Source organism: Anguilla rostrata, chromosome 9 (genome assembly GCF_018555375.3).
Source record: "Anguilla rostrata isolate EN2019 chromosome 9, ASM1855537v3, whole genome shotgun sequence".
Classification (NCBI taxonomy): Eukaryota; Metazoa; Chordata; class Actinopteri; order Anguilliformes; family Anguillidae; genus Anguilla; species Anguilla rostrata.
Window position 1 is genome coordinate 14,856,796 of NC_057941.1, and position 20,282 is coordinate 14,877,077.

The 20,282-nt window shown below is 36.5% G+C and overlaps 1 protein-coding gene and 1 long non-coding RNA gene across 4 annotated transcripts in view; one reads left to right on the top strand and one right to left on the bottom strand.

The window, feature by feature from the left end:
• The first annotated feature begins 6,584 nt into the window (after window positions 1–6,584).
• Window positions 6,585–20,282, top strand: part of tnmd (tenomodulin) — a 73,741-nt gene continuing 60,043 nt past the window's right edge. Inside the window, exons 1-2 of one of the 3 annotated variants that reach the window (XM_064350548.1) lie at window positions 6,593–6,771; window positions 7,396–7,620. Coding sequence is in view for 2 of the 3 variants with exons in the window: in XM_064350546.1 (XP_064206616.1) it covers window positions 6,709–6,771 (63 nt within the window). In the remaining variant the exon portion in view is untranslated. Of the gene's footprint in view, window positions 6,772–7,395; window positions 7,621–18,574; window positions 18,801–20,282 lie in introns of those variants that run through there. The other 2 variants (XM_064350546.1, XM_064350547.1) reach the window with 2 other exon arrangements.
• LOC135263018 (uncharacterized) lies at window positions 8,736–9,498 on the bottom strand. The gene is made up of 2 exons (XR_010332369.1): window positions 9,216–9,498; window positions 8,736–9,174 (listed from the first exon to the last, which is right to left on the bottom strand). It is a non-coding gene; the product is annotated as an uncharacterized LOC135263018 (long non-coding RNA).

Below are 20,282 nucleotides of genomic sequence, written 5' to 3' on the forward strand. Positions count from 1 at the left end.
TTATACAACTGAAAGTTCTAATAATGCCCTTCATCAATTTTTTGAAAAACTTTAGTTATCCTTGTTTTGTCCTTACATTATGATACCACATGAAAATGGTCTACCTTTCCAAAGAATAATCAAAATACATAAGCCTAGAGATATGATAAAATCAAAAACCTTCCCAGTGCCTGGAACTGTCTTCACGTTAATTTATTTGGGAGACTGCCTGTCCAACTCAATTGATCACACCTTACATTGGTCACAGAACTCTTGTGTGTCAGTTACTCTCAAAACAGGTCAATACATCCTAGGGAATCAAAAAAACAATCTGATTTATATGATTCCATCCTTATCTTTAATGCACCATATCAGATATGATAAGAATTTCCTCATGCCATGTTTAATAAATATAAACTAGCTCATTCTGACATCTCTCAAACAACAAATTGTTGGATCTTTACATTACATTACATTACATTCATTTGGCAGACGCTTTTATCCAAAGCGACGTACAAAAAAGTGCATTTTCATGATCGTAGACAACTGCTGAACACGGGTTCAGTAAGGTACAATTATTTATTTTGTACAGCTATTTATAGCCGAGAACAATGAACACTATTCTGGTCTAACATCTGCAAAGCCAACTAGGCAATCCAACTAGGATCTGTGCTAATTCCATATAATTCTACTAAAAATGTTCATTTAAAATGGTTCTGCTATTTGAAAATACCAGATGCTCAGGAGATGCTCTTTTTTATATGAAATGTGACTGAGGGATTGTTCACATATTACTTTCACAAAGCAGTTTCTATATTTTGAAGCATCATCAACATATCCTTCATGCCACTCTGTAGAATGACATAACAGGACACTTAATGGAACATGTACCCAGTGTTCCCTTTGTCATGACACGATATGGTGTCAACCTCCTGCAGAGCATCAAATTAGCTTGTATGCAGGGCCGGCGAGGCGAGATTGGGGGTGGTGGATTTGGGGGGGGGGGGGGGTGCATGGCATGTAAGCAGCAATTGGCAAGGGAAGGGGTTTCAGTGACTTTCATTATCATTATCACAATGCATTCCATTTTCCTTTATTTAATTTATTTATTTTTTTGGAATTCAAGCAAACAAGCCTTATGAAATAAGGATCAACATTTATACTCATGACGATAAAAGACAAGAAACAGATAAAGATATGGGCTGAAAATGTTGGTGCCTGGGCTGGAGTCTATTCCTTTTTTGAAGGGAGACTGTGCTTTCTCATTGAGGGGAATCTGTTTGCCTGTCTCCAACATTACAATTACAACTGGTTTAATACAATGAATAAAGTAACATATACTCCAAGTGGGACAAATAAGTTTAAATATGCAGTTTATTAACTTAGGAATGTCATCCTAGTTGACCTCTGCAGTATTGGGAATATAGTCATTGCTGGATTTAACATTTAACAGAACCCCAAACTCTTAGCAAGAAGATGCTTTAATGTTAACAGCTGTCTGACAAAGCAGTCATAACCCACTGTGCCAATCACTTTTCATTATAAGAACCACTTCCTTCCACTTCTGTGTTGAGCAATGAATAATTATGAGAATCTTTTGTATATTGAAACTATATTGAGATACAGCCCAGAATAAATCCGACACTACATGTTAACATGGTCTGAATTTTCAGTTTTTATAGTTTTTAATTGCTTAATTTTGATTGCATATGACATTAAAGACCAATTAATTGAATCCCAATCTCTTGTCTTTACTTAATTATTTGAATGCCACATGCTGTGTGAACCTAAATAACTGATTTACTCTTTATTTTTTTGTTTCCATTACTGTTGATTCCTTTTTGAGGAATTATTTTTCACTAATTCTATTATCCATTTTCGAGTGTGGAAATAAGCAGTAGCAATAACCAAAGCACATCTTGAATGTGTATTTTTTCTGACATACTGTTACGATTAATGGCAAAAAGCTCACTGGATGATTTTAATAAACTTAATTACAGAATGAAATAAATAACTGAAAGCATTTTCTTTCAAACCTCTGTAATATTCAAATAACATGCCTGTTTAACTCCTCAGAAGACCATGTGATATATCAGCATGGTGCCCAGTTTCATATTTTCCATGGTAAGGTTGAATGGAGAATGACTTGTCATAAGCTGTAGAGATATGGGCTTGTCCCTGCCTGGTGGCTCTTAAATATGCAGTGCAGGCACATATTCCAAGTAATTATGACACCTGTGATTGTCTGCTGAGCTGCATATGGTGGGACAGTCACACCAAGGATGAATAATTCAGCCAATGTAATCGCCTGCAGTTAAATGGAATCCAAACTCTCAGCTCTGTAAAATGCAAGAAAATGGAATGCATTCTATTTTCAACAAACGCATTAGAAAGATTCTTGTTAATACATAAGTCATCACGTATAGAACCAGCCTAAGGTCGGGATTCAATCAAAGTTCCGCAGTCGCTTCAAGGGCAAATGTGATTCAATCACACAAAAACAAAACTTTACAGATTGATTTGATAAAGTTACCTTTTTTTGTCATTGTGAGAAAAACTGCAGATGTTGCTTACTGATGGGTAAACAACATATTTAGTTTCCAAGGGAAGATATACTGACAGTCACTGGAAACAAACAGTTTCAGTTACAGTTGTTTGAACAATCTGAAGCCCTCCCTAGTAATAAATTAGTTCTATACACAGAATAGGCCTATCCATTGCCAGTCATTTTATGTTATGTGGGTTTTCATTTTCAATGCATGAAATTATAGAACAAGAAGTCTCTCTTCTGTATTCTTGGAAAAAGTGATGGTTGCTTGACTGTTAAAATATTGACAAATTACATCTTTCCTTCTGCTACATTTCAGACTGAAATATAAATGTGTGCTGTGTAATGATCCCTAGTTAATTTTCAGTTGATCAGAGAAGCAGAAAAAATGGCTACATTAAAAACAACGCAAAGGTTTTTTTTTTTTTTTTTTCAATTATGAGTGATCCCAGGAGAGGTTAAGTAGTCTATGATTGTGTTAATGGTTTGTTCTGAAATATGACTAAAAAGTCATATTCACTAAAAAAGAATACACAAAGACTCCTTGATGTGGATGTGCAATGTGACAAAAACATTGTGATCATTTTTTGCAGTATATTGCTTGATTTCTGTATAAAATATGAGCACTGACTCCTACCAGTTTAAAATCACATATACATGCTGTGCAAAAAAAAAATAAAAAGGCCCAATTTTGTTTAATTCAGACCATCGTCTTGGGCTCTGTGACGTCTGGTAATGGTATTTTTACATTACTTTTTTTACAATTATCATGTCTGACATTAAACTACCTCATCGAGTTTCTTGGGGATGTAAAAGTATGTTAAGAACAGATGGTATGCAGGCTGTTCATATTATGTTGTAGTTATATGCTAATTATTAAGTTTATTTATATTTCACTTTGTCACGTACTATAAGTCAGTGCAGTTATCAACCTTTTTGATTTAGTCTCAGTTGGGTTTCTGTAGTCTTTCAATGCATCTCAGCAACAGTTGCTTGGAAACCACTTACAAGTTGCAATCACTTCCTCAGTTGGCACTCATTTTGTTTTTTTTATTTTTTGATGCATGAAGGGATTCAATTGGTCTATATGTAATTAAACTCCTACTGTTTTATACCTTTCTAAAAGAAACTGATTAGTTCCATTACACGAACATTGATCTCATGCTTTCAATAATTATTGCAAAAGCAGATGGCCCCACTGTGGGAGGGTGCTACACTAAGAAAATTAATTATCTAATTATTTAATTAGTAGTCAACCAGAAATGTACTGGTTCTTTCATGAAGTCAGTACACCACTTCTTGCATTTAAAAAGTTAAACTACTAGTAAAATATGATGTTTTTGGGGCTGCAATAATTTATGACTGTATTTGTATTCACTTGCATTCAAGTAGCATTCTATTAGAGAATTATTTCCCATTCATATTGAAGAAAAAAATTATTTCCATATGCTGATTTCTTTTATCTGTGTAGGTCTATCCATTTGCATGTATGGGACATTTAAGGATGAACAATATATAAATGCAATATGATATATGATATACGAAATTATGGGCCCTGTGCTGTCTTCCAAGGCCTCAGTGTAAGTTGTCCAAAAATAATTATAGCATTAATGAGACATCGTGATATGATTTTTATTGCCATCACAGTGGTCCTTATTTTCAAACTAATCAATGTTTCTTCCAGAAACATGTTTTTATTTATTAACCTTGACACTGACTGACTGGCACCTGTATGCTTCTTGACACACTTTTTTTTTTTGGGGGGGGGGGCTTTGCCCACCACCACCTGCAAAGAAATACTAAACACAAAACATTGATGATAAGGTAATTAATAAATGAAAACATAAACAGTAACTGAAGGGAATGGTTATGACCCCTATATGAGCATGGCTTATTTGCAATTTAGGCGTTTAGCACTTATCCGGTGAGTCTTACACATCTTACATTCTTTTATATAAAGTCAGGACAACTCACATACTGTTGGCTAAGCAGCAGGGTCATCCTGGTCAGCTGTCATTACATTTGTGTACAGAAAACACAGGAAATTCTTCTGTATAATTACCTTAAAAGGAAACACATTGCCATATGCAAGTATTGCAAAATAGCAATACCTGAAACTGCTGGGACAACATACAACTTTTACCAGCATTTGAAACGGAAACACAATGAGTGGTACAATGAGAGACGTTACCCAGTTCGCTATAGTTTGCTAGGACACACTGCCTCATGGGTAGCTGTGCAACTTGTGACCATAGCTAGGACTCCCAGTACAATAGCATTAATATTGAGCAACAAAATATGATTTAACAATGTAGTAACCTAGGCGTAAATTAATTTAGCTGATGGCTAGGCTATTTCAGGCTTTACATAGAATAGGCGGTAGGCCTACGTCTGACTCTAAATTAGTCGATAGTCTATACAATGTAGTTAACACTAAGTTGGAACACTCCATACTGCATGAATGACAAAGCATTAACTTCCATAGAGACATCCCCAAATGAATTTGCCTTTGTAATTTGGGTAGAGGTTTATTTTAGGCAATCTTAAATTGTGTGTGTGTGTGTGTGTGTGTGTGTGTGTTTTAGATTTAGGGAGTACAAGGCAGGACAGCAGACAAAGGATGTATGATTTACATTCCCCACGACAAAAAAAATAATAATTGCATCAAGCAATTGTTAAGTACTTGATAACTGGCTGTAGTATGCCACTTTCAATCATTGATAATGAGCACTTGAGACGATTTCTTAGAGTACTGGACCCTTAAGTATGTCCCTACTGGCAGGCAGACAATATCTGAAAAACATACCCCTGGTTTAGTTGGGGTGATGAAACAAACCATCATGGGGAAGCTATAGAATCAAATGTCAGTTTCAGTTACTGCAGATACTGCACTGGGTCGCACCTTGTGCTCTTTTTTAGGTATAACTGCTCACAGTTACAAGACAACAAATGGTGGCTTTGAATTGGAGTCTTTCCTTTTAGACTGCTGGCATTTCACTGGTTGGCACAGTGCAGAGAACTGATGAATACGCTATCACAAACGAGATTGACAACATTATTACAGATAATGCTGCCAATATGAAATGCACTTTCGAAGTCAAGATGCCACAGCAGTCTGAGGTATACACCATGAACACGTGGGAGGATGTGTTGCCTGTGGAGGAGAACACAGATCTACTGAGAAACAGACAGTGACTATATTGTGCTCATTCCTTACACTCCTTATTACGCCTTATTAATGATTGGATGAAGGAACTTCAGACCATTTTACTAGCCATTGCATAAATTTAGCATCCTGCTACATAGCACCACTCCATTCAAAGACAAGTTTGAGGCAGTGTTTGGCTCAGGAAAATCAATTGATTCCATTCAGCCTGTGAATTAAATCAACTGAATCAACTGTTCTTTGTCTGATTCTTAGACCATTTTCTGAGGTCACGGAACTGACTGAAGAACATAAGTCAGTCACTGGTTCCAACAGTTTTAGACCTGAACACTCATCTGCTCAAGATGGAATTTAGCAGAAATATGTGCTGCCCATTAGCCAGGAATCTTCAAGAGTCTCTTTTAAAAATATGCTCAGGAATATTTGTGAAAACAAAAATGGGAGATAATGTGGGAGAAAAGTTATTTTAGTATTACGTGTACTTCCTTGCTGCTATGATGTTTGGCCTCAACTGAGTTGATTATGCAACCAACAGAATGTACAAAGGATGTTCAATGGAAATGGAACATTGCAGAAAAAGTTCAGAGATGATCTGAAGAAGACACTCACAGGTCAGTTTATCTTTTTTGTCTTCTAGCTAATGATGGTCGATTACTAACAACCTCTGTTGAGGTGGATTTAGATGCTTACGTCTGCCCTGTGCTATGAATGTATTTTACGCGTATAACCCGGTAGAAAATATGGGTTACTAAATATTTTTTGTTAAAAAAAAAAATAATAATAAAAAACAAGTTAACCCTCTCTTGGCCTATCAGAAGTGCAAAATAGGGAAGTCCCGCCTTTAATTGATTTTTGAGTGACATCTCTGGCATACGTGACCTGCGTGATCAGCAGTGTAGCGAGGCTGAAAAGGCAGGAAATGTTCGTTGAATAGATCGTGCTGAGTTAAGATGATAATTTGATCAGAACATGATATAAATGGCTAAAACTTATCCAGTTCATTGTAGGAAGGTTTATGCCCGGAGTTGAGCTGCAGGGAGTCCGTCTGAAGTGGAGTTTTCACATTCTTTTATTCTTGGTGAGTGAGTTCGCTTTAGCTTGCTAACATGTCCACTCTTTAATGTGAAGGAGGCTAGCTCCGGTTTGCAGCGCTACGTTAAATTCGTACTCAGTTCATGGAACAGGTGAATTAAGTTGTTGATTTGTGCTGCCGCAGTATAAATATTGGTACATGTATTCAGTAGAACGTGTGTTATGTTTACCATTCGATAATTTCGTCGAATTAACAGAGCTGTTCTTCGTGGTTTTGTAACTTAAACTATGCTAGGCGAACGCCACATTAAAAAAAAAAAAAAAAAAAAAACCGTAGCTACGGCATTTATTTAGGTTAAAACCTGAACATGTTTCATGTTGGTGACTAACTTACATGTTAATATAAATTTGAAGTTGAATAAGCTAATTTAGTTAAGCACTTATTTTAGCTACATAAGATATATTTTTTTCAGGTTATTTCATGTGTTAAAATGAACTTCCAATTCATTTTACAGTTGAATAGTGTACTGTGCAGTTAAAGCGTATGGCATTTTGGGCTGTTTCGTGAACTTATTGAACTGGAGTAGAACAGATAAAGGGCCTATAATGTTATTACCCAAGTATTATGTTGTATATAACAGAAGACTGTAAGCCCTGTTTTGTAATTCAGGTCAAGTCTTTTGTAGACCCTTGTCTTTTGAGGAGACTGTCACCCTGGTCTTTGACTCGATCTTCTGAGGAGGGAAAGGAGTACACTGTTGAAGAAATCAGTCTATGGCTGATCCGCGATTAGTGATGGCGAGCCACCCGGCTTGATCTTCATTGACAACTGAACGCAGAGGACAGAAACATCATCTGCTGGATCGACTGAACTTCTCATTGTCACAACGTTGTGGTAGGACTGTATCCATAGATATTCACACTTACATTCATCCTAAGGGTGCACCAAAGAAAAAGACTTTCAAACAAACGTACACACTTGTGAAAAACGCTTGTTTATTATTTTCTTTTCTTTAAAAGGAGTTTATTGATGTGCACTCATTATTGTCGAAAATTGGTATGAGCCTTGTTTTCTGATTTCACTAAAGTGAACAATTTGGCGGCATGGATGTAGCAAAGGCAAAAAAGTTTAAGACTATGAAAACATAACCTCTTGAGACTTCTTAAAGGTTTTATTTTTTTATATCTAAATCTATCTTATAGCTCTGACGAGCTCTTGATACAAGGAATAGCAGTTTGCAAGAGCTAAAAAGTTGTTTTAGATGTACTTTAAAACCATAAAAGGTGTGTTAACCCTTGTATTGTTTGTAAATATTGAAGCAAAATAGGCCTGTATTTTGAGTTATGGTGGGGTGAGAACAATTAAAAGAGCACATGGTCCATCTAGAAGTTCTATCTTAAAGAATAGAGGACTATATAACCAAAAGTGATACTCAAGAATAGTTAGGCTACATATTGCGCTTTAAAAGGGACACTCTTCTGCTAAATTAACTCAGTTACCATGACAAAATAGTACTTAGTTAGAATTTTTTATCTTTTTATTTAACAATATAATTTGAGCTGGGTCCACATTCAAAGCCCTCTCTCTCTGTCTCTCTCACACTCAATGACAGAGTTCACATGCATTGTCCATGCAAAAAAAAAAAGGAAAAAGTGAGAAAAATGGTTTTAAAGATTCTGTTCTGTTACATTCTTAATTCTACTGAGAAATATGAAAAATACAGAAATTTCTGAACTAACTTAGATGCTTGATTAATGTATTTTTTATTAGCTAGTTTTATCTTTATTCATTTCTGGACACTGCAGCAGCTTGTGAAACTGCTCCTCTCGTTACAATCATAATCGTCATTAGAATGCAGCCCTCTTTGTCAGCTGTAGCAACTGTAGCCTAACTCTCAGTTTTGCTAGCTTACTACATTCACAAAACCTTAAAAATAAACACTTTCCCTTTTGTTTTCATGTGAAAAAAATCACCATGTTGTAGTATGGAAATGGAAGTAGTTGAATCACTTTTGGCAATTTGCCAACATTTTGCGGCCGTTATAACTAGCTCTAGATTAAAAAAAAAAAAAATGGTAGGCACGTACGTAGCTCAACTGGAACAGGTTCGGCTTCGGCTCAAACACTGTTTATTTTCAGATAACGTTACATATTTAACACATTTATTTGTTACTTGTCCGATCAGACAACTGCATGAGGCATTGCACTTGCCCGAACAGAGTTAGGATCCGCCAGTTGTCATCACCGAAAGATAGTTAACGCCAGTGCTTGAGATGGGCAGGAGCTGTTGGGACTTGTATATGAGTACCGACTCTTCTTTTGATTACCAACATTAATTTATTTTAAACAGTATGTATTTTGAGGAGTAGGTACCGGCACTTATTTTGGTCCAATTAAAACACTAGTTAACACTATGGTATTTTTGTAATATTTGAAGCGTCGCTACCTACTTTTTCCTTGTCTTTCGGTGGCTGAAGAAAAAAAAGTGACGCTTTGACAGACCGTGCGACCTTCGCACGCTGCAAGTCATCCGACCACCTCAGAAAGGAACAAACACGGTGCGCGCGGCCTAGGCTCTTTAGGAAAATAAATGTGGACGCGACAGTATGGATTTGAAAGCGCATTTAGGCAGAAATATTTAGAAAGTTTAACTTTTTTAATTTATGAATTTAATATATAGGCTATATATATATTTTATTTTATTTTTTATATTTTTTATATTTTTTATTATGGTGTGGCGGCAAGGATTTTGCCGTGGGGCCACGCCACGGCAAAACCTTACCAGCGGAAACGTTGGGTACAAATGCCTGGGTTTATTTAAGCCATTTACCAAGTCTCTGTGATGCTCACATCTGGAGTTGTAAATCCTTAAATAGGAAACCTCCATAAATGGGAGAGAATTTGTCAGGGCTTTGGTGGGGCTAAAGGGAATGGGAGATGACACTAAAATTGGGTTATCACATGTTAAATCAAAGACACAACTATTATTAAAGGTGCAGTATGCACATTTGGAGAAACAAGCAGGCAAGGTCTAGATTTACTACTCATTCCCCTCAGCTCTCCCTCCAAAGCCCCTCCCTTCAAACACATGCATGCCTGCTGCCTGAAATAAGAGTACTGGAGAGGGAGGACATACGTGCCCCATTCTATCATAAGAATTCTTAAATGTTCCGGGCTGCTGTTCGGCTAATCTTGTTAAGATTCTGTGATAGTGTTCAGGTGGACCCTGTGGTCTGGTATCAAATTTGGACCTTGCCAGTGTTGGCAATGACCAGCAGCCCCACAGGGCAGTACTGTAACATCACTCAGAGATAGAGGGATCTTAGTCAGCAGGACTGATGCATGATGTGTTGCATCATGCAGCAATGACCACTATATACACTTCAGCGTGGCCCAAAGCATTAAACAGTTGCAGGACCTGTTTATAATCAGTGCCCTTCTTTTATTTGATTTACAGTAGTAAATAGTATTAGCTGTCCTTTCTGTTGATGCCTGTATATTTGTATTCAGATTCACACTTTTAGGAGAGAATACATGAATGTTTTACTTCATTTATTATTTATCTGTTCATAGTTTCCTGTGCTTATTTCATACCATTAAATCAGTTGGGAGTCATTTTAGTGTATTTCCACAGCATTGCACGACCAATTGCAGCAGTGCTTTTTCTTGGAATCTGAATTTCAGTCAGCTTATGACAGGAACCGAGAAATGCAATTACCAAAAGTAAACACACCTGTTCCACCAAGAAAGAAATTAAGAAATGTCTCGAGCAAGTGGCCTTCCCCTCAAGGTGAGCTGTAGGAGATGACTGCAGAAACTGAGATTTCTCAAGGCATAATCCAAATTTGTATGTATTTGGTGCCTCAGCCTGGGAACTCAGAGACTTGTTCTTCCTCCAACTTTATTTCCCCTCTCCGCTTAATATTTAAGTGCTGTATGATAAAGCATTCATATTGCCCTTAATAGTTATTCATGCAGCAGAACAGCTGGTATTGGTAGTGTATTGACGGTTTTGTTTTTTGTTTGTTAAAAAACATCAAAAAGAGGGGTTTAATAGCTTTATCATTTAATGATTATGCTAGCTAGCATGGTTCAGCACATGCTAGGATATTAATGAATGAGATGATATGAAAACATTGACATTATTGTTACAGTTTTATCCAGAAAAAATCAAAACTAGTTTTGTTCAAATGGTTTAGTTTAAAAAAGTGTATTGAATTGAGTAAGTGTTTCCAAATTAGCTATCCATTGCCTAATGATGAATTGGCCTTGTTTTCTATTCATTAAAGGTACAATGTGTAGGATTTAGTGGCATCTAGGAGTGAGGTTGCAGATTGCAATGAACTGAATACCCCCCCTCACCTCCCTTCACCCTTCCCTTTGACGTAGGAGAAGCTACGGTGGCCTGTAAGGTCCAAAAATTATGTCATCATCTACAACAGCATCGAGTAGCCAAGTGTCCGGTGATGAGGTTCCTTGATATATTTATAAATTGTATTTAGTTATTTAGTTTGCAAAACTGTAGTACATATCTTACAAGTAAGATAGCAATTATGATTGTTAATTGTTCCGCATTGTAGTAGCGTTTTATTGCTAACGTTAGCTAACGTTAGCTGCTTTGCATGGTAAATCATAGAAAGATATGATGCGTCACAAAAACTATTATACTACTAACTAATGCTTACATTACAGTGTGAAATATCCTCATTATAAAATACCACTAACCTATTTAAAGACACTCAATCTAAAAAATAACGTATACAACTGAAATATTTTGAGTAATACATAGCAATGATGAAATCTTATCTGTTTTCACTAGAGACAGTAAATCAATGATATATTTCTATCCTTCTGTCTTACACCAGAAAACGGTGTCAGCTAGGTCTGTCAGCAAACATATGGCTTCGCTATTCCCAGAAGTCCTCAATAATAATAGTATTTTCCAAGAAATTACGAAAAATCATTGACAACGTTTCGTTGGGTGCAGCGTCTTTTACTGCTACCACAGAGTGAATGCGTAAGTGAATGCGATAAGGATAAAACGTTCGATTACGCTGACCAATAAAACGCTATTCCAAAAGCAAAATCAGACATGTTATACATCACTAGAAAGCTTATACTCTCACCTACTGAATAAATGTATTGTCAATCAAGCCAGACTGTACTAAAAAGGGCCGTAAACAACGTGTGTTATTACGCACAGCTATTTTGGAAGGTACCCAGGCATCACAAATGCGCATACATTTCACAAACGGATTGTCCAAGACAATATATGACCGCTTAGTCTCTTCTTTCTTCTTCTTCGTCTTCCAACTGGTGCATTCGCGCCACCCACCAAAAGTAAAAACATGGAGAAAAAAAAAAGCAAAAGGCCCTCTCTAGAGCCATTTGTCCATTCTGGGCTACTGTAGAAACATGGAGGTGCAACATGGCGGCCTCCGTGGAAGAGGACCCGCTCCCTATGTACATATAAAAGGCTCATTCTAAGGTAACGAAAACACAGCAATTCTTATTTTCTTGGGATTATACACTAATTAGAACATATTTATGAGTATTATGTTCCATTTCTGCCAAGTCCGTTCCGCTAGATGCCACTAAATTCTACACACTGCACCTTTAATTCAGTTTAAATTTCTTACCTGAATTGAAATGTAATTGACTAATAAGTCTGCTAAGCATTTTAATTATTTCTTCATTTTTGTAGCCAGCATGATAAAAAGCACTAATCAAAAAATGAATAGCCAGCCCATGTTAGTAGCCAGCTCACACACAGTAAAGTTAGTAATCTGACTGCTCTTCAACTACAAGAATGACGCTTTCTTAAGCTTCTGCAGTTTGTCATGTTTTTTATACTATACATTGGAGGGGCTGCTGCTCTTGATAAGTGGTAAAGAAGGATTCATCAAGGTGTTGCGCTGCTTTATGAAATGTAAACAGTACAAAGCATGACTGTGTTGTTAGCTATACATTAGCAAGTCTGCTGAGCAGTATTTGAACTATTAAATCTGAAATCTACAGTATGATTTTCATAATATTTTCTAATGTAATCATAATTATAAACATAATAATTACATTGTTAAATATATTATGCAGCAATGATTTCATACATTCCAAGTAGTTCACCCACTGAAACCCATGGGGCTAAGACATGGACATTTCTGGAATAGTAATGACTATTGCCTAATATTAGGAATAGTATTTGCTCAGTTTTCTTGCTGCAGTGTATGTGCTTTTGCATGAAGAATTTCCTGCAAAATTTCACGAATGACTGCCTTTCAAAATCTTAAAAATATGGTTTTCCAGTTAACTGAATGTTTTTGTGGGCGTGAGAGGGCAACGGAACCTTGGGTTGAAATAGAAAAAGCCTAATCTACAATTCTTTCAGAATTGCTCAGCCAACCCCATGCACTAATCTGCTGAAATCTAGTGTTAATTTTACTCTAAATCGATGTTTACTTTCTTCAGTGGTGGCAGAACTCTTTCCCTTGAGTTGGCGGCTGCTGTGGGATTTCAGCTGCTTGTGCTCCATTCCAGTGCTGATGGCGCACTATTCTTGAAGGCCTGCTTGATGCACCCGGGCAAACTGCTCTGGTAATTGCAACAATTTATATAAATGGGGAACTGCTGAGCAAGCCCCCCCCCCCCCCCCCCCCCCCCTCCAGAATGGCTATCAGATCTGACAGGCTTAATGTGTGTTAAAACGCTCCCAGTTATATTAATGTCCTGTTGCTTGACCGGTGCTGCTTCATATTTTCTCCAAAATCCCGACCCCTGACTCGTATGTTGTGCATAGGACACTGCAAGGCCACGTGCCACGAGGGGAAAAAAAAAAAAAGAGCAAGAGACAGATGATGTACAGCATTGTGTGAATGCATATTTACCGAGAGCTTCTGGTTTCACTTCAGATGTGTGCACCAGAGGGACATGTAGTGCTATTAATTGATTTTCTCAGGGTTCTCCCTTCCCCTGATAGGTTTGGATAGAAATTAATTGGATTTGCTGTTTCATTGTGTATTACATACTAGTATCTCATCAAATTTAAGGGTTGGGCTAGCACTTAGGCTATCTTGTAAGAGTTGCAAATTTCTGCTGCTTCTGTTAAATTTTAAAATGGTAATTAACAAGCAAAATAATTTTATTTTGTACAATTTAAATAACACTTACTTGACTTTTTGTATCTCACTCTCTGTTTCTATGGAGACAGTAATAATAATGTAGGTTTGCGTTTTTTATAAGCCTGAATGAAAAATAATGGAAAAGTACCTTTGTCCTTAGTAGGAAGACAAGGTATCTGGGTACCTTGTCTTCCCAACCTGAGCAAACTAAGGCTGCTCTTTTTAGGGATTATTAAAATTACGGCTTCCTTATAAGGCTTTGTAATTTACTTTTCACTTAGACTGTATTTCATTTACATGTTCTGTTTTTATTCACCTGCATTGCATCTTAGTGCTTCCTTATCTGAATGATTTTGTTTGCCATTTGCTGCTTTCATCTCTTGTTTTTGAAGTTCTTTGAACTCCAAATCTGAATAGCGCTATAAAGCAGTTTTGTTGCTATTGTCTTTATTACTAGCTGTTTTTGTGAGCATTAGAGTTGTTTGTTTTTTTATTTGCTTCCAAATAGTATATCAAAGGTTAAATGTTCCATCCATACATTATCTAACCCACTTGTTTTTCTGGTCAGGGGCACGGGGGGGCTGGAGCCTATCCCAGCATCACAGGGCGCAAACACCATTCACTTACACACTCATACCAACCAGCAATCTAGACTCTCCAATTAGTCTAACCTGCATTTCTTTTTGACTGTGGGAGAAAACTCAGGCAGACACGTGCTTTGACGTGCAAACTCAACACACAAAGGCCCCTCCTAATAAGATATAAGTAAGATTGTACTGGGATCAAATTTTTTTATTTAAAGCCGTATTCTATATCTGTTCACTCAGGCAAATATTGCCATGGCAAAATATTGCAAGTGCTACAGTTGTTATTGCAGAAGGGAAATAACAGAAAGTGTCAGCATTTATTAAAGTCTTCTAAATGGCACTCTTTGTGGAACTCAATTAATAATGAGTCATTAAAATAATTGTTACCCAGCTGCTTTATTAAGGTGAAATCTGTAAATGTCAAAACATAAAAATCACTGGCCTGGATTTAATGTCCTTTATTTTGAATAACGCTTAAATGCAAGTAAACTGTGTTTCTTTACAAACACAGTTTGGAGAGTACATTTTGGTAATTGCTGAACTCATCAAACTGTTTTTGTGAAGAGAAAAACTAGCACTTGAGTTTAATTGACCATAGTGGATCCAGCCAGTTTCGCATAGATGTTTTAACCAAAATTGTCCAGGTTATGAGCAATTTTGTTTGCTACATTTGTATTTTCAGATTATTAGATTGTAAAGGTACCCCTGTCTTTATTTTGGAAGTAGCCAATTGGTCAAGGTTCCAACAAGAGAACGCTTTGCCCTTTAAGGTGTATGATCACATGTGTTCTTAACTGAACATTCTAATAATGATGTAACAATCATTACTGGTAATTGAAAGCAATGGAGATCTAGAACATTGATTTTTGAAAAAAGTGAACGGCTAACTTGCTAGTAGTCTCGTTGCTTCTCTGTAACATCACCTGCCTTCAAAGTGCCAAATTCGTTGCCTTTTAAGTTTCCTTGTTAGGACGCTATCGTTGGAGTATGCTGACTTTGTTGGCAACGAGACAGCTGCCTTCCGTTTAAGACATAGCCACTGCTTCCGCAACATCATTGGAGCTGATAGCAGAAAAAAATTTAACTACATGCAAGGCTCATTTTATTTGCAGATATGGCTTTTCTCATTTATGCTGAGAGCAAAAAAATTATGCGCAATATATTTTTTAAATTATTTGTTATATCATTAATATAACCCTGGACTACACACTGGAGTCACTGCTGTCGGCATCTGGATGAGATAAGATAATAATTAATAGTGGTCATTAATAGCCAGCAGTAACTCAGCGGGAAGGACACTGACAGTAGTTTCTGTGAAAACAGCTTCAAATACGGGATTTTGACTCAATGATTGGAGGAATGCAATGCTAGTGTGCCAGTTTCCTAAATTATTTAATGTGACTTGGCCCTGTGTTTTTTCACTCTACCATCTGAATAGCATACGGTCATTATAACTTTGTGTTGCATGAAGAGTGTCAAATGTCAATCATTTATAGTGGAAATAATCTGCAATTCAACTGTGGTATACTTCAGAATTGTAACTGCACTGCATCCAGTGCTTTGGGTGTCTGAAACACATATCATGAATAAAATGCATTATTATTATTATTATTATTGTTATTATTATTTTGTTCATGAAATTGTATTCACAAACAAGATTGTTTATTCTTTTATATTGTGAAATAAACTATACTTTTAATTATTTGGCTAAACGTTTTTCTGACCCACAAACATACAGTACATTAATGGGACAAACGTGAAAATAGATCTGGAAAGGTTTGTAAGATTCAATATCCATTTAATAGTCTGAAATATTTATCATTTTTGTCTGTATTTATGGTTCTTGGTATAAATGTCTGTTTGTAAATGCAAATGTTACGCTGCTAGACAAATTTCCCTATGAGGATAATGAAGTATTCTGTTTATCTATTTATCAATATATCTGCAGTATGTAACAAACAATATGTATTTTAAGTTGCAAATATACAAGAATTTGTACATTTAGTGAAATGAACTGGACAGCCAAGTATAACCATATAAAGACATATAATTTCTGCAGTAGGCTATATGTTTTCATCAGCTGTTTAAAACATTCATGTAAGTCATGTCTTTTATCATGCATGTTTTAATTAATGACTTATACACAGTGCTTTGTAGGCCTGCACAGCATGGCATTTTTGCACGTTTTTGTTGAGATTTCATCTTATTGTACTGTGTTGTGATTAACTGATAATAACAATAATGCATATAAATCTACAACCATAAGATAATTAAATATAGAGAGACATATGGTACATACACATGCTATCATTTCAACTTTGCAGTGAGCTGAGTTAATTTATTTGTGAAGAGATGCTTAAATATATCACTTACTCCTGCCCTGCAGGCCACCTGAAATGGGGGTTTTGAAAAGATCACAGGCCTCCTGAGTTTAGATTCCAAATCAGTGATCAATAAAATGATTGAAAAGTCACAGGTGGTGAAAAGTTAATGATGATCATGAGGATGTTAATCTTGGATTAGAAATCTAAACTTTGCATTGATTGTCTTCAGTTTGATAACTGATGTATTATCTATGAAATTAATATGTTGTGGTGTGATGATCCAGAGAAAGGGAGCTACTCTTGATTGTTCATCCTGTGATATTCATGTGTATCTAATTATTTGGTGTTCAACGATGTACTGAAGTTTGGTGAAAGCCTGTTGAAATAAGTTAATGTTTTTAAATAATTCTTTTTTTAATGTGTAATAAACAGCAGAATTTTCTGAATTGACTGGCCATAAAAATAGCCTGTACAGGACTATATAGATATAGGCTAATTCATTTAACTGGATGCTGCCTGCTGACTCTTATTTTGTCGTACATGACAACAGTTGCTAAAAAGGGTGGGACTTGTAGACCTCCCAAATGTTAAGTTAGCTCACTGAAAATATCCTGCATGTGCAGTTGCCAAACTGTACATACACTATATGACCAAAAGTATCTGGACACCCCTTGGTCTGGCCCTGTTTTTCTTAGTTTGGGCTAGGCCCCTCAGTTCCAGTGAAGGCTCTTCTTAATGCTTCAGCATAATCATATTCTAGACGATTCTGTGCTTCTCCAACAATTAGGAGAAGGCCCTTTCCTGTTTCAATGCCCCCGGACACAGAGCAAGGTTCATATAGAAATGGTTTTGTCAAGAATAGTGTGGAAGAACTTGACTGGCCTGCACTGAGCCCCGACCTCAACCCCATTCAAACCTTTGCGATCATGTGGAAAGCCGACTGCGAGCCAGTCCTAATTGCCCAATCAGTTCCCAACTTCACTAATGCTCTTCTGGCTGAAGTCCCGGCAGCAATGCTCGAACACTTAGTATAAAGCCTTCTCAGAAGAGTGGGGATTGTTATAGCTACAAAGGCTATACCAATTCCATATTACTGCCCTTAATTTTGGATGCAATGTTGGATTTCAGGTGTCCACATACTTTTGGCCATGTAGTATAGTGGGTTCAGCGTGAATTCCCTTGCATAAATGAGAGTAAATTGTTGTTGTTGTTGTTGTTTATTTATATATGTTATGGAACTGTACATGCATGGATGAGTGTGTGTGCATTTATCTATTCATGATGCATTGTGTTTTTATGCTAGGTGTGCCTGATATTTTTGTGCAAAAACTGTTAAAAGCAAGTGCTCATAAACGAGTAGACATTTCTTTTTTGTAAAAATGAACCTGTTTTTCATCTGTATTTTTGCCTGAAATTTTGTATTTATCACAAATGTATAATTAGAGGTTGGAAAAAATGCTGTCTGTCTTCGAATATGGCTTGTTTGTGAGAGTTGAAAATGAACTGGAGAAAGTGTTTATCTGAATGCACCAAGCACAGCTCAAGCAAATAGCCCTCACAGTGGTTATAAGTTTTATGTACATCCAGCCATGGCAATTTCCTTTCCATTTTCATAGGTCCACCTGGGTACCTTGTACATTCTATTTGGAAAATGCAATTTTATTTCCATTTACTTTGCAGTGTATTTTCAATGGGATTTAGGCTATTTTTTGACATAATTTACACTTCTCTCATTTTAATATTTGGTCATTCTCAGTGGTTGAAATCCTTAGCTCAATGAGTATTAGCTCAATATTCTCTCCTAGGGAACTCAGAAATGCTTTTGCACAGAATTCCTGGCCATGGGACCACATCTGCTTTGCGTATAGTGGAAATCACAAGAGCTTTGGAATCGCTAGCCCATCTGAACGCACCCTCCCATTGAGCACAGTCTTGGTCTGATCAAGGTACGTGGTGCTCTGTCTCAGCAAGCAGCACTGTGCCTTCAAGAAGGACATGATCATGGCGCTAAACTGTCAATCTAACAGTCAGGAGGTTCTTTTGAAAGATGTGAGTATAATTTTCTGATACAATTCCCTGAAGTGCATAATAGCAGAAAATAATTAGTTAGGGCTATTAGTTTCAGCTGATGTGGTTATTATAGCTACCATATGTTTATTATTACCTGTTGTATTATTCTAATGTTGACTAAATGTATCCAATGAGAAATAATCTAAACACATTCATATAAAATGGAAAATATATACAGTAAATAACTGTTGCCTAAGTATGTATTTCTTTTTGTAAATGTCATGAGTGGAAAATCAGGAATCTGGAAAAAGACGGTTTATTATGATTAATTATGATGGCCATTTGCACGTTCAGTCTCTTTTAAATATACTGTAATGCAATCATTATGAGAGAAGAAAATATGAAAAGTTTTATTGCAATTTTTCTGTGTGTGTGGGTGTGTGTGTGTTTGTGTGTGAGAGAGAGAGAGACAGACAGAGAGAGAGAGAGTGTGTGTGCGTGTGTGTTCGTGTCGTGTGTGGGTGTGGCTAATGACTTTAACAAAGATGACTGGTATTTTTGAAATGCATCCAAGCAGCAGGATATAAAGTGATAGATGTCAGCTTGGGGACTGAAAGCTCCTTTTTAAAGAAAACTTGGCTCTCGCATGGCAGCATGCTTTGTATTCAGTGGTCAAGCTGTCAAAGCATTAACAAATAAAGCTGTTAATAAATTAATACATTTCAAATATTCATGTTTACACCTCAATCTCCTAGCTGTGATGATGCTCTGAATAGCAAAACAAAACCTGAAGACCTTATGGAATTCATAACCTTAAAGGAATTAAACATATAAATGCGATATCCTGGTTAAACAGGCTGACTCACAGTAGAGTGGAAAGAAAAAGAGGCTCGTGGCATCAGAGGTTCTGAAGTAGTGTGGAAAATGTCTGCATGTGTGTGAATCTCATAACAACACAGAAACTATGCAAGTGTAATTTTAGATTTCATACCCTGGAAATGTAGGTTTCTTACAGTATGTGTGAAATTTAAAATTTGATTGCATTATGCCCACACACACACACAAACCAATATAAAGCCACCAAGTATCATCATGAATGAGCCGACAGAAAGCATTTCCCATCATTTGAAGCACATCCTGAAGTTTTACTCTCAATTTGTTATATCGAGTGGGAAGCAGTACTGTAGATTTTGACAGTATAAACTGCTATGATGGAAAAAGCATCTGTGACATGAAGTTACATTCAAAATCCCCTGCAAAATGAATGAGAAAAATGAGAATAGCAAGTAATATTTACCAAGGCTGCAGACAGCTTTAAGATTAATGGTCTTTTATAAGAAGTAGCCACATAAACTATTTATTTATGTAAAAATATGTATATTGGAATATTGATTTTGGCCTGCAACTCCCTGGGTTTTAAATCAGTTTATTAAACTTAAAAGACACAAGGTTTCGGACACTGAGTTCCTCAATCAGACATTTGTGGCAACACACTATCAGCAGCTGTTAGGTTCAGTGAAC